The sequence below is a fragment of the Mustela lutreola genome, chromosome 14 (genome assembly GCF_030435805.1).
Source record: "Mustela lutreola isolate mMusLut2 chromosome 14, mMusLut2.pri, whole genome shotgun sequence".
Taxonomy (NCBI): Eukaryota; Metazoa; Chordata; class Mammalia; order Carnivora; family Mustelidae; genus Mustela; species Mustela lutreola.
In genome coordinates, this window is record NC_081303.1 from 52,642,836 (window position 1) to 52,657,537 (window position 14,702).

The following is a 14,702-nucleotide window of genomic DNA, read 5'->3' on the forward strand; positions in this document are numbered from 1 at the left end:
GGCAGCAACATTTTTTACCTCAGCCCATAGCAACTTATGAGACACATCACTGGAAGCAAGGGAAACAAAAGCAAAAATGAACTATTGGACTTCATCAGTGTAAAAATCTTCTGTACGGCAAAGGAAACAATCCACAAAACTAAAAGGTGACAATGGGGGAAGATATTTGCAAATAGCATATCTGATAAAGGGTTCCAAAATCTGTAAAGAACTTACACCCCCCCAAAAAAAATACTCCAGTTAAGAAATGAGCAGAAAACATGAATAAATGCTTTTCCAAAAAAGACATCCAGATAGCTAACAGATACACAAAAAGATGCTCAAAAATCAGATGGCTAAAATTAACAACACAAGCAACGACAGGTGTTGGCAAGGAGGTGGAGAAAGGGAAAACTCTTGCACTGTTGAAGGAAATGTTAACTGGTGCAGCCACTCTGGAGAACAGTATGGAGGTTCCTCAAAAAGTTAAAAGTAGAACTACCCTAGGCTCCAACAATTGCACTACTAGATATTTACCCAAAGTATAAAAAAATAAATACAGATTTGAAGCAGTACCTGCATCCCAATGTTTTTAACAGTATTATCAACAATACCCAAACTGTGGAGAAAGCCCAAATGAATGGATAAAGAAGATGTGGGGTGTGTGTGTGTGTGTGTGTGTGTGTGTGTGTGTGTGAAATGGAATATTATTCAGCCTTCAAAAAAAATGAAATCTTGCCATTTGCAACGATGTGGATGGAGCTAGAGTGTATTATGCTAAATGAGATAAGTCAGCCAGAGAAAGACAAATATCATATGATCTCACTCATGTGGAATTTAAGAAGGAAAACAGATGAACGTATGGGAAGGGGAGGAAAGAAAAAAAGGAGAGAGGGAAAGAAGCCATTAGTGACTTTTAATGAGAGAGAACAAACTGAGGGTTGATGGAGAGAGGTGTGGGGGAGATGGGCTAGATAGGTGATAGGCATTAAAGAGGGCACGGCTGTGTTGAGCACTGGGTGTTGTATGTAAGTGATGAATCAATGAAGTCTCCTCCAGAAATCAATATTACACTGTATATTAACTAACAAAATTTTAAGAAATAAAAAAGAAATTTAGTTCTATGTGATGGCCAAATATATAAATAAATGCTGGTTCACTGAAGCAAGTCAGAATAGGAAGGCAGTTTTCTGGGAAGAAAAAGAGGAATTGTTGGCTGTGGGGAAAAAAAATGATGAGTTTCCTACTATGAATAAATCTGATATGAACATCAAAAAAAAAAAAAAGATGATGAGCTAGAGTTTAGATACATCACTCAATGTGCTACATGGAAATGTCTAGAAAGCATATAGAAATATATAGTACTGGAGCTTTGAAGAGAAGCTAGTTATGTAGGAAATACTGATTTTTCATCTTCCAGATGAACAAAGCTAAAAAAAAATAGAATTATTTTAGGGGAGAAAGGTAAGTATGTTTCAAAGACTTCTTAGGAAAACACCTCAGCAGAAATAACTTTAACCCCAAATCAGTGTGAAGACAATTTATAATGCACCTCACAAACGATTAATTAATTTAATTAATTTTTTAAAATAACTAATTTAAAAATAAGGAACATACCTCAATATAATAAAATCCATATACAATAAATTCATTGTTAACATTATAATAAATGAAAAAAAGTAGGTACAAGATCAGGTACCCTCAATTTTCCTGTTCCATATAGTACTAGAAGTCCTACCTAGAGTATTTAGATATGACAAAGAAATAAAAAGTATCCAAATCAGAAAGAAGAAGTAAAATTGTCACCATTTGCTGAAGACATGATCTTATATAAAGAAAACTCCAAAGAGTCAATTAAAAATATGTTTACCATAATGATTTCAGTAATGTGGCAGGTTACAAAATCAACTTACAGAAATCAGTGGCATTCCTTTACACAAATGATGCAGCATCAAAAAAAGAAATAAAACCATCCTATTCACAACAGCATCCAAAACAATAAAATATTTAGGAAAAAATTTAAACAAAGGAGTGAAAGATCTGTGCATGAAAACTACAAAACTTTGCTGAAAGAAATCAAACAAGACACAAAGAAATGGAAAGATTTCCTGTGTTCCTGGAGTAGAAGGATAAATATTGATAAAATGGCCATGCTACCCAAAGGCATATACAGCTTCAACAAAATGCCTGTCAAAATCTCAAAGTAATGGGACGCCTGGGTGGCTCAGTTGGTTAAGCAGCTGCCTTCAGCTCAGGTCATGATCCCAGCGTCCTGGGATCGAGTCCCACATCGGGCTCCTTGCTCGGCGGGGAGCCTGCTTCTCCCTCTGCCTCTGCCTGCCATTCTGTCTGCCTGTGCTCGCTCTCTCCCCGCCTCTCTCTCTGATGGATGAATAAAATCTTAAAAAAAAAAAAAAAAAAATCTCAAAGTAATCTTCACAGAATTAGAAGAAACAAGACTAGAATTCATGTGGAACTGCAAAGAATCTTGACTAGCCAAAGCAGTCCTGAGAAAAAATGAACAAAGCCAAAGGTATCACCTTTTCAAACCATACTACAAAGCCATAGTAAAAACAGTATGGTACGGCACAAAAATAGACACATAGATCAATGGAATAGAATAGAGAGCCCAGAATTAAAACCTAGTATGTGTGGTCAACTAATATTTGACAGAAGAAGCTAGGAACACCCAATGGGGGAAGGAAAGTCTCTTCAAAAATTGATGCTGGGGAAACTGGAGAAGCATATACAGAACAATGAAATTAGATTCCTTTCTCATACCGCTAAAAAAATAAAACCCTCAAAATGGATCCAAGACTTAAATATAAGACCTTATATCATAAAACTTCTAGAAGAAAACAGCAAAGAAACTCACTGATACTGGTCGTGGCAATGATATTTTGGTCATAATGCCAAAAACACAGACTAAGTAAAAATCAACAAATGGAACTACATCAAACTCAAAAGCCTCTGCACAACAAAAGGAACAATCAACAAAATGAAATAACAGCTTACAGAATGGGAGGAAAGTTTTGCAAACCATATCTTAAGTAAGTGGTTGATATCCAAAATATATAAGGAATTAACAGAACTTATTAACAAAGAAGCAAACAATCAAATTTTAAAATGGGCAGAAACTAGTTTCCAGAAGACACGAAAATGCCCAGTGCTATGGAAAGATGCTCAGCATTATTGATCGTGCTATGGAAAGATGCTCAGCATTATTGATCGTCAGGGAAATGCAAATAAAAATGACAGTGATCTATCACCTCACACCTGTTGGGATGGCTGTCATCAACAAGACAAGAGATAAACATGTGTTGGTGAGAGTGTTGTAAAAACAGAACCCTATGTACACTGTTGGTGGGAATTTAAATTAGTCCAACCACTATGGAAAACAATATGTAAGTTCCTCAAAAAACTGAAAATAGATCTACCATATGATCCAGCAATTCCAGTTCTGGGTATATTATTCAAAGGAAATGAAAACAAGATTTTGTTGAGACTTATGTGCACTCATGTATGTTGCAGCATTATTCACAATAACAGATACAGAAACAACACAAATGCCCATCAATGGATGAATGAGTAAGAAACATGTGGTATTATTATACATAGTGGATATTATTCAACCATGAATAAGGAAGATATTCTGCCATTTGCAACAACATAGATGGACCTTGAACACATTATGCGAAGTGAGGTGTCAGAGAAAGAAAAGTACTAAGTGATAGCGCTTATATGTGGAATCCAAAAAGAAAGTCAAACCCATAAAAAAAAAAGGTGGCATTAAAAAAAAAAAAAAAACAAAAAAACAGGTGGTTACCTTGGGATGAGAGGTGGAGGATTAAGATTGATGGTGTTTAAGGGTCCAAGCTTATACCAAGAAATAAAGATAGAGATCTAAAGCACAGTGTAATGAATATAGTTAGTAGCAACACACTATAACATTATAAAATGATGAATATTGCTTCAATGGCAATAATATTAAAATATATAAATGTATCGAAGTAACATGTTATATATGTTTAATTTACAAATTAGAAAAAGTTCAATTTATCAAATAAAAAAGCTGTTAGTTTTCTTCATCTATCTACAATGCTGGTGATATTTAAAAAATCATAAAGCAATATGCATAGGCAACAGTAGCCAATTAATGGATTCAAGGATATTAATTCCAACTTTTATTTGATTGGAGAAAATAGACTGTAGTGCTTTAAATTGCCTTTTCTCATTTTCATTAAGGAACATATCTTATGAATATTTTTCCTGTGGTTTTTAAGAAGAAAAATGTAGTCTTCATTAGAGTTCTCCCTTTAAATTGGGTTTTCTGCTCATTTTTTGGATCTCCCAAATTATTATAAAACTATGAATTCCTAGTTTCATTTACATCTGAAACAAGACTTTGTTCAAATGCTGCATGGCGCATATTTACTTTCCTTTTTTTTTTTTTCTGTAAACTGTCAGTGGCTTTCCACTGCCTTTGGAACAGAGATCGAAACTACTTTATCCCGAAACTTAAAGTCCTTTGTTAGCTGTTTTCTTCTTTTCTTCCTGAATTTACCTTCCACTATTTCCTGGTTTAGCCATTCTCCCAAAGTCAAATTCATTTTCTAAAAGCGTTCAGGAGCAGGCCTAGAGAAGCTCAACTCAACCTTCTCAATTAAGCATTCCCTAATTCTCACTGTTGCTTTTTTTTCCTCTTTCAGTGATGTTTGGAATTTATTTTTCTTGTTTATGTCTGCTTTATAAATTAAATTCTACTAATCTTGTGCAGGACAGGAGTTAAGCTTTGTGACTTTTTACCTTCCCAGTTCCCAACGTAGTATTCCAGAGGGACTTAGGAACTGGAAGCCCACGTCAAATGAGAGTCTGAAGTAAAAATCTCTCTTGAAACAAATTCTAACGTTATTGAAATATACGAGTTTGGCAGATGAACATTTTCCCGTTTACCAATAGAATGAATTAAGAATTATTTTTTATTGTTTTCTATAGTTGCTCACTGTAGCAAAACCTGAATTTCAGACTAATTTCCAGGTAATTAAAAGTTTATCTCCACATAATATTTTTCAGAGCATGTATCAAACAACTACTTTTTTAGAATCCTGAAATATATAAATTAAAAGGACTATAGACATTATTTAGATCAAATAAATTATTAACAAGTAAATAAATAATTTAGATCAAAAGGCTAAGAGCAGGTAAGTAATAGAAGGATCATGGCTAAGATTTGTCTCTTTGTTAGAAAAATAGCCAAAGGAAAGGGATGTTAAATCAAATCAAACAAACAAATAAAACATAAGACAAAGGTGGTAAAATGGACCACAATTAAAAATTAATAATTCTTTTTTTTTCAAGATTTTATTTATTTATTTGACAGAGAGAAATCACAAGTAGATGGAGAGGCAGGCAGAGAGATGCTGAGCAGAGAGCCCGATGCGGGACTCAATCCCAGGACCCTGAGATCATGACCTGAGCCGAAGGCAGCGGCTTAACCCACTGAGCCACCCAGGCACCCCAAAAATTAATAATTCTTGATTCATCAGCATACATTGTCATAATCTGCTTAGGTATAGAAACAATACAAGTTCTGCTAAATTGTATAGGCCAGCCAAGAAGTGAGTCCTTCTACAGGTGCTATGCATAGACACAGTTTAAACGACCTAAAAGCTAAATATATTTGAGGCAGCAGGCTAAAGTGTAAGTGTGACTTAGTTTTGCCTTTATTTACTATTACAGTTATTTGCTTTGTTTTCTTTTCCTAGATACTTAATCCGACCAGATCCACTGGCATACCTTCCAAACAGTGAACCCAGTCGAAAAAACAGCATCTGCAATGCCATGGGTCAAGACTCTCGGGAGGAAACTCAGCTTTGATAAAAGGAAAATAAGAGACCTTTTTTCCCTACAAGAATCTTGCTTGCAACAACTCTAACTCTTAGGGGAAGAATGAGTGCTGCTGACAGGAAAGAAACTCGATCAGAATATATTCAGTTCTCTCATATTAAAAGCAATCTATTCTCTTAGAAGTATAGATTATTTTGAAAGTTGAAGTATTGCTTATTGGTACTCCTATTGATATTTGAAAGACATCAGTGGAATGATTTTAAAAACCTAAATTAAAACAAAAAATTTAAATCGGTTATTTGTTTGACAACAATCCAAACTATATGAAGGTAATTTTTAAAAGTGTTAAGGGTTTATGAAAGTAGACAAAAAACTCCAACTGTATTTGGTGCATCACAATGGTCATAGAACTTTGTGGCGCCTCTTAAAAATTAAAGTCATATTATATTCTTTAAACTTGCATTTTATAAAATTGAGTTCATCATAAATGTCTAGCATCTACACAAAGATTAACCAACAAACTTGTATGGCTGACTTTTGTGTAAGAATCAGTTTGCTTTAGAGTATAAATCTTTAAATCATTTTAACCTTTTTTGTTGCCTTTTCATATGGTATCATACTCATTTTAGAATTTGAGGTATTCACAGCATGTTTTATAACATTGAGGAAACCAAAACAAACAAAAAATAAGTATCTGAACTTTTTGCTTACTTAATGTCTGACACACATTGTATGCCAAGAAAAGTGTTAAAAATCAAATATTTATTATTCTCCTAAAAGAATGCCTAACTGAAAAAATACTGAAAACACATATGTTGACTTCAGTTGAAGCCAAGAATTGAAACATTAACTGAAATATGCAGTATTGGTTTTCATTAGGCTCTTGAGCTTTAACATTTTTATCATTTATATAGCATATTTCATTAGAAAGGTACTTTAAAATTCAAACAGGCAAAATTATACCTTTTATGGAATAAAAGGACATTTCAAAACATTTAAAGTCCTCTATGCTTTTGTATTGAAATACTCATACACGAAACAATGGTATGTTAAAAAATTTGATTTAATTTTGAAAAATCGTCTGTAGGACATAGGTTTTAACACTGTGAGAAAAAAAAAAAAACATGTAGTGAAGATAGGTAGTTTTTGCCATTGAAATGTAATATAAATCATGAAGAATTTTATAGTTATAAATTAAGTATAAATTGATCCTTGGTATTATCTTATTGGTTTATTCCCCTTCAGAAACAGATTGAGAAGCACAAGAGCACAGTTTACCGGGTGGTTGGAATCTGTTAAGGTATTCCCATGAGAGAGACATCGGTAAATTTAAAAAGATATTTTTCCTCTAATTTTGTATCTTCAAAAAGTTCTGGCCTTGACATTGAATTTTCATTTCACAAAAAATTGGACATGTAAGACTAGAAAGGGACATTTTCTCCCTTCTCCTCACAAAGAAGCAGATAAGTTGGAAAGATAGTGGAAGTGGAAGAATTAAAAAAAAAAAAAAAAGGAAAGAAAGCCTAAAACTCCCCCAAATAATTCTATAGAAATGAAAATGTAAATCCTAACATGTGAAATTATAGCTGATAGCCATTGTATAATTTGGCTTGGAGAGAATGAAATGCCTATTTGTTATTGTTGTTTTTTAGTATTTTCCATTATTCTCATTTTAAAATAACAAAAACACCAAGAATTTCCTCTAAAACAGGGAGAGCCTATCTTTAACTTTCTTTAATCAGACAGGGAAGTAGAGAATTTATAATAAGTTACTTAAAATTGGGAGCAGACCTTAAAACAAAGATTGTATGCATATTCATGCATGTACGTTGTAGACATGTGAAATATACTGGACAAACTTATATATTCACCTGTAAATTATTCAAACTAAAGGCAGAATTGATCTAATTTATGTAATAGATAACAATAACGGGTTTATTAACTTATTTTATATTTGCACATCAGTAATCAAATGTGATATTTCTTTGAGTTGCCATTTCATTACTCCATTACTGTTATTTTTAGGAATAAATGTAAGAGTTTATGAATATTCTATTTCCTCACGAGATCTCAAGTTTAGTACTTTTGCATTTTGACCATTGTCAAGATTAGGACTCTAAGCTAGGACATGACTATATTTCCTACAAAACTAAAAGTTTTATTTCATAAATTTTACAAGAATTATTTTTGATGAAGAACATTAGCCCAAATTTAATAATTGACACAATTCATAACAGCTTACTATAATATTCATAGTTTATTAGTTTTCTGTTATTTAAAGCATAAAAAATGCTTCTAAAAGCCTTTTAACAAACTGTTGCCTTTTTAAAATACTTAACTTGCACACAAAAAAATAAAACATAAAGTCAGTAATAGTCCTTGTAATCTTATGGGAATCGGTTCTGTTTATTGTCTATGTACCATTTTGCTACCAGTTACATTGAATCGCTTAAAATAAATAATAAAAATTATTTCTGATGGTGAAAACCCTTGGTGCTTTTTGCCAAAACTTCAATTATGTTCTGAAACTACAAAACTCCTTTTGTCCCTTCTATATAAAGCAATACAAACGTGAAGAAACACCAACATAAAAACCTGAAGGCCATCTCATTGGAAAAGATAATCATAAAAAAACCCGCTGAATCACTTCTTAATATAATAGTTTCTGAATAACTATGTGGTAGGAAAAAAGGAGGGAGGAAGGAAGGGTCAGGGAGGATAGAGGTAGAGAAGTGAACTAAGAGAAGGGAGGGAAAAGCAGAAAAGAAAAGGAAGGTGGAAAAGAATGAATGTAGGTGCTCGAAGAGAAATATTTTTTTATGGACCAGAGAATACTGTCCCAATACACTAATTTAAAGACCACAAAAGCACTGGTTAGAGGGAAAACAAAATTTAAATGCATAGATAGACTTTGGGCTCCAGGAAGATGAAGCCTATTCCTCCTGCTAAATAGAGATACAAACTCTAGATATTATTTATCAAGTAAGCATCAGAAGACTGAAAAGTGCAAAGAAGGAAGACAGACCAGGAAACCGGGCCTTTCAGAGCAGCATGGTGGAGAGATCCCTGGGGATTTTTGTTGCCTCCCATGTAGCCTGCTCTGCATATTGGGAAATACCCAGGAGCATGGATGAAAAATCCTGGAAGTAACCTGCTCTCTCCGTGCAAGGGACTGACTCCTGCAGCGGGTGCAGCTTCCAGCCCAGACTTCCGATGCGCCTGCCCTTCTCCAGTCCACCTCCCCAGGGGCCAGAAGCCACCCTCAGCAGCCCCTCAGATGCTGCTTTCCTTGAGTGCCTCCAGTGAGACATTCCCCATGAGCGACTCTCCTGAAATTTCCAGCAAGTTCTACCAATGCAAGTACCACAGTGACTTCTGCAATTCTGTGAGCCACAGCTGTGCCACCTCTGATAGTCTTGATGTCAGTCATGGGGTCTCTTTGTGGGGCACTCTGCCTCAACTCTGATGACGACTCACGCTCCTTATGCTGCTGTTGCCATATTGTTTTCAAGTTCTCTTTACTTATTACTGATCCATCTGTCCTTGCTCCAAAGCTCTGCTACAGATAATAATTCTCTACATTAAGCTTTGTCTGTCTGAATCACTGTGTGGTTTCTTTCTCTAGATTGAATCCTGGCTGAGACACGATGTACAAATCAGCCGTTCTTCAATTTGATTAAGTCTGCAATAATGATGATATCAAATTTCAAGGACTGCAACATATAAGGACAGATTTGGGGAAAATTCAACAAATTAAGTAGCATCTGCTGCGAAACTTTTAAGACTGACCATGCTTGGGGTGCCTGGGGGGCTCAGGCAGTTAAGCATCTGCCTTGGGCTCAGATCATGATCCCAGGGACCAGGGATGGAGCTGCAGGTGGGTTCAAGCCCCCAGGGGGGCTCCCTGCTCAGTGGGGAGTCTGCTTCTCCCTCCCTCTGTCCCTCTCCCCGCTCATGCTCTCTCTCTCTCTAATAAATAAATAAAATGTTTTTTTTTTTAATTAAGACTTCATCCTGTGAAGTAGTAGACCATTTTATTTCATTTTGCTCTTCTCTGTTTTTTCTTGTTGTTGTTGTTGTTGTTGTTGTTGTTGTTTTTAGTAAGATTGCTTTCCAGGCTATTTTATTTGGAGGGACATGTCAGCATTAATTATTGTGGATCAATGTAATATACCAGTGGTCCTAAAAATATAGTTATTCAGCTTATAATTAAAGTCTGTGTTCTATCTTACTACACAATAGAATTATTTTATAGCTAAAAATGTTTCAATAGAAACAAAATAATGATCTGTCTTCCTAAGTATAAATACAGCAGAGATCTTTAACGAACTGTACTATAATTTAGTCTCATTTTGAAGAAATCTATAGTTCTACACAGATTCATATTTTCCCTGTTTTTACTGTCTACAAAATACGTTTCATCTCATGTGATACCAGGCTAGATAGCGTTGTGTTTGAAAATTAAATACAACCCTGAAAGGAAACATTCCTAAATTTATGGACTATCATTCCCTGGATCTGTATGTTATTAATATTCACATAGAATAAGAAAGCATGAGATGGTCTTGGAACAGGAACATTTATTTGCTTCTCTGAAAACTCTCAACTTTCAAAAGACAGGGCTATGAGATGTTATTACTAGACCTGAGGTAAGTACTGAAGTTGAGGTTTGTAAATACAGTGCTTAGTCATACAGGGCACAAATAAATGATATAAGGCTAAAGGAATCATTTTTAACTTGTAAGTACTCTTTAATACTGATGATTGCCATATGTCAAAAATTATGACAATATGCATCAAATGTATTGTATTCTAAATTTGAATGGAGACCATAGAATGAAACCCACAAAAGAAATCTGTCAGTCTATCAATTTTAGTCCATTTGGGCTGCAAGAACAAAAATACTGTAGACTGAGTGGCTTAACAAACATTTCTTCTTTACCGTACTGGAGGCTGAGAAGTCTTAAGATGAAGACATCAGCAGATTCAACGTTTGGTGAGGACCTGCTTCCTGGTTTATAGATGGCTATCTTCTTGGATCCCCACATGGCAGAAAGTAGAGGGAAGCATACTCTCTTGGGACTTTTATCAGGGCCCGAGTCCTAGTGATGAGAATTCTGTCCTTGTGATCTCATCAAATCTTAATTTCCTCCTAAGGAACTGCAGCCCTTAATGTCATCACACTGGGGGCTAGGGCTTCAGCATATGAATTTGTAGGGTGGGGGGATATGAACATTAAGTCTAGAACATTCCATCCCTGTCCCCATCCTCCAGATTCATGCTTGTTTGTTTGTTTTTACTGCAAAATATATTCATTGCAGGGGCACCTGAGTGGCTCAGTGGGTTAAGCCTCTGCCTTCAGCTCAGGTCATGATCTCAGGGTCCTGGGATCGAGCCCCGCATCGGGCTCTCTGCTCAGCGAGGAGCCTGCTTCCTCCTCTCTCTGCCTGCTTATGATCTCTGTCTGTCAAATAAATAAATAAAATCTTTAAAAATATAGATATATTCATTGCATCCCAACAGTTCCAAAACTCTCAACTTGTTTCAGCATCAACTCTAAAGTCTAAAGTCCAAAATCTCATCTAAATACTATCTAAGTTATATATGGATGAAACCCAACATATAATTTATTCACTTACTGTATTAGTCTGCTTGGGCTGTTTTAATAAAATACAATAGACTGGGGCCTTTAAACAACAGAGATTTATTTCTCATGGTTCTGAAGGCTTGGAGGTCCAAGATCAAGGCAGATTTGTTTGGCATTTGGTGAGAACCCACTGCCTGGTTTGCAGGTGGCTGTCTTCTTGGTGAATGCTCACAGGGCAGAGAGTAGGGAGAAGCAAGCTCTCTGAAACTCTTAAGGACATTAATCCCATTCTTGGGGCTTCACCTTCATGACTTCATCAACCCTAATTATCTCCCAAAGGCACCTAATACCATCACACTGGAGAATATGATTTCAAAATGCAGATTTGAGGGAGACACAAACACTTAGCCTATAATGGTCATAGGATCTCACAAGGGAACTGGCATTTTGTGATACATATTTGGCAGGACACGTTTGGCTATACTGCAGTAATGCATGAACACCATAACCTCACAGCTTAATATAATAAAAGATTATTTTAATCTATAATAATATTCAATGAAGAAGGTGACCTTAAGTTTTAGTTTAAAGATTTTATAAATGTATATTTCCCAGAAAAATAAAAATGTCCAGATCATTAAAGCAACATAAATATAACAGAAATGGTATTACCTTAACTAAAAATTCAAACTTGGACAGAAAAAGTTGAGAAAACAGTAATAATCTTGAAAAATACTTTAATTTTAGATGTTTTGCACCAACTAAGCTACAAATGATTTAATTTGAAAATGGAATATCTTATGATCACTTTTTAATGAAAACTAATTGATTTTTAATGTTTTTGGCAAAAAACATACTGTGAAATGACTATGAAATGATTCAAATTTCCACTGGAAAACATGTTGCTAAAAATAATTAAGTAGCTGTGCTTGATTTATTATCTCTAACTAAAGGAGTAAAGTTCTTTATTTTGAATTACTCATGTCCTCCAACTTAGTGTGGGCAATCCTCATTTCTCACTTTAGTGAAATTAAGATTTATCCTTGACTAGGAAACAAGTTGCAATCCAATTTGAAGCAAGAGGGAGAGTAATCAGTTACCTCTGAATCATTGTTATAATGGGAAAAGCCTAAATGAGCAGGAGAGAGGATGGTTCTTTGATCACTTTGAAATGTAAATATTCCAGGGCACCTATTTTTGAAACAAGAAATCTGTTAAAACCTTTTTTAACCTATTTACTAATATGCTTACGATATTTATCTGATAGTTCTAAAAGCTAAAATCGCTTTATAATCATTAAATAAAATGATTTCCTTAAGTCCTTTTGGGGTATTGATGTCCATGTACTGCAAGTAACAAACCATTAAAAGTGTATTATTAAGAATCTGTTAAGAGCAAAAGCTTAGTATTTCAAAATAGCTTCTGTACTGTTTGTAAAGTCTTTCTTAAAGAGCCGCTATTGCAAGATATTGATAAGATCTGCTTGCCTTATAATTATTTGGTCTCAGAGCAATTTTTCAATATTAAAAGAATCAAACTTCCCTGGCATCTTTCACTATTCCTTAACATTTTCCTTTTGTTTACCTCTTTATATAAAATAGTCACCAAAGCAATTACAAAACTCATTTAACATCGACATAACTTAGTGAAGTAATTTAACGTCTTTTTGTATCACAGATAGAAGACGATTTTCACGAATTACAATTGTTTCTTTGTAACTCCTCCAATATCATCACAGAATAAACCGCAGGATGCAGAAGATGATCAAGGGTAAGTCATTTGTTTTGTGTTTATGATATTGACCACTCTGCAGACTTACCTGTGTCGTAATTGTCACATCTTGTATCCAGCTATGGTTCACTGTATCTGCTTTCACAGACATAGCTCTCTTGCCCCGGGGCATGCAGAAACAGATTGCTGAGGCGTTCTGACCTCCTAAAAAGGTGGTTTGTCACCAGCATCAACTCCCTGATCTTGTTAACATGGCTGTATCTGTGTCAGTTTCTTACCAGTCTGATGCAAAGGGAGGATTGCTTAAAGTCACAGAAGGCTCTGCTGAAGGGAGTAAATATTAAGTTCTCTGTTGGAGGCAGTGCTCATTCCCACTGGCTCTGTCAGAGGCTCCGAGGAGCAGGAAACTACTGACCTTGGTAGCTGAATGATGAAATTGGGAATGATTTTTTGTAGGAGAAAATTACTATAGATTTAGACATCTTAAAATTATTATGTAGCAATTGTATGTTGTTACGAACTGAAAAATGATCCACATGAAGACTTTAGAAGTGCAGAAATAAATCTCTGTTGAAAATATATATAGCTACATGACCGTTGCTTATTACACCAATCAGACTGCCATTAACTCACAGGGTACAAACACTAGGCTACTCTTTGATAGTAGAACAAAAAAGAGATCCTTGAAAGCTCAAGGGCAAACCTGAGGCCATCTTTGATTTTCCTCTTTTCCTTCTTTACTCCTTTACATCAGTTAATTTCTGAATTCTGTTACTTCTTCCTCTTGAACTCTCACATTCTATATCCTCGCCAATGGTTTCTCACACCAGTGCTCAGATACTAGCCTTTACCTGGGCTATTCTAGGGAATGTGCCAAATTATGCTCAGAAAGATTCTTTAAAAATTTAATTTGATTATTAGTTAAAATCATCCAGAGGCTTCTCATTGGTCTTAGAACAGAGACCTAAATTAGCAGGCCGAATAGGTCTGATCTGGCCCATGCCTCTACCTCTTTCTTCTCACTTCTCGTTCACTATGTTTCGGTTTTTCAAACATGCTACATGCATTTTCTCTAGAGAAGATACAAATTCATTTCTTCTGCCTCGGATTATACTCCTCCTACCTTTGGCTATCTAATTCCTACTCATTCCATCTAACCATTCAGTTATGAAAAAATATTTGTTGAGATGTAACTTTGAAGTAAATCATAAAAAGTACTTCTTCAAATAAGGTCCCACAATATCATTGCTAATAGTTAATGATAAACTAGTGAACATTCCCTTTGTTCACTTTCATTGTAGCCATACTTCTTCATGCCTTTTGCCTCCATTTGTATTTATGATATTATTAGTAGTATTACCATCCACTATTGATCCATAGGGAGGAAGCCCAGTCCTAAAATATATTTGCAAAAGTAAAATAAAATAAAATAAATAAAATAAAATCTGGTCTCAAAAATCCCTCTCAGAGAGAGAATGTACCTTTTGCTTAAGAATATGCTGTTAGGGCGCCTGGGTGGCTCAGTAGGTTAAGCCGCTGCCTTCGGCGCAGGTCATGA

The 14,702-nt window shown here is 35.1% G+C and overlaps 1 protein-coding gene across 4 annotated transcripts in view; it reads left to right on the top strand.

Moving 5' to 3' along the window:
• KCNT2 (potassium sodium-activated channel subfamily T member 2) overlaps positions 1 to 8,313 on the top strand; it is a 351,736-nt gene extending 343,423 nt beyond the window's left edge. For all 4 annotated transcript variants that reach the window (XM_059146350.1, XM_059146351.1, XM_059146352.1 and 1 more), the window contains one exon: positions 5,745 to 8,313. In XM_059146350.1, coding sequence (XP_059002333.1) covers positions 5,745 to 5,856 — 112 coding nt within the window. In that variant the 3' untranslated portion in view covers positions 5,857 to 8,313. The remainder of the gene's footprint in view (positions 1 to 5,744) is intronic.
• Positions 8,314 to 14,702: the final 6,389 nt, after the last annotated feature.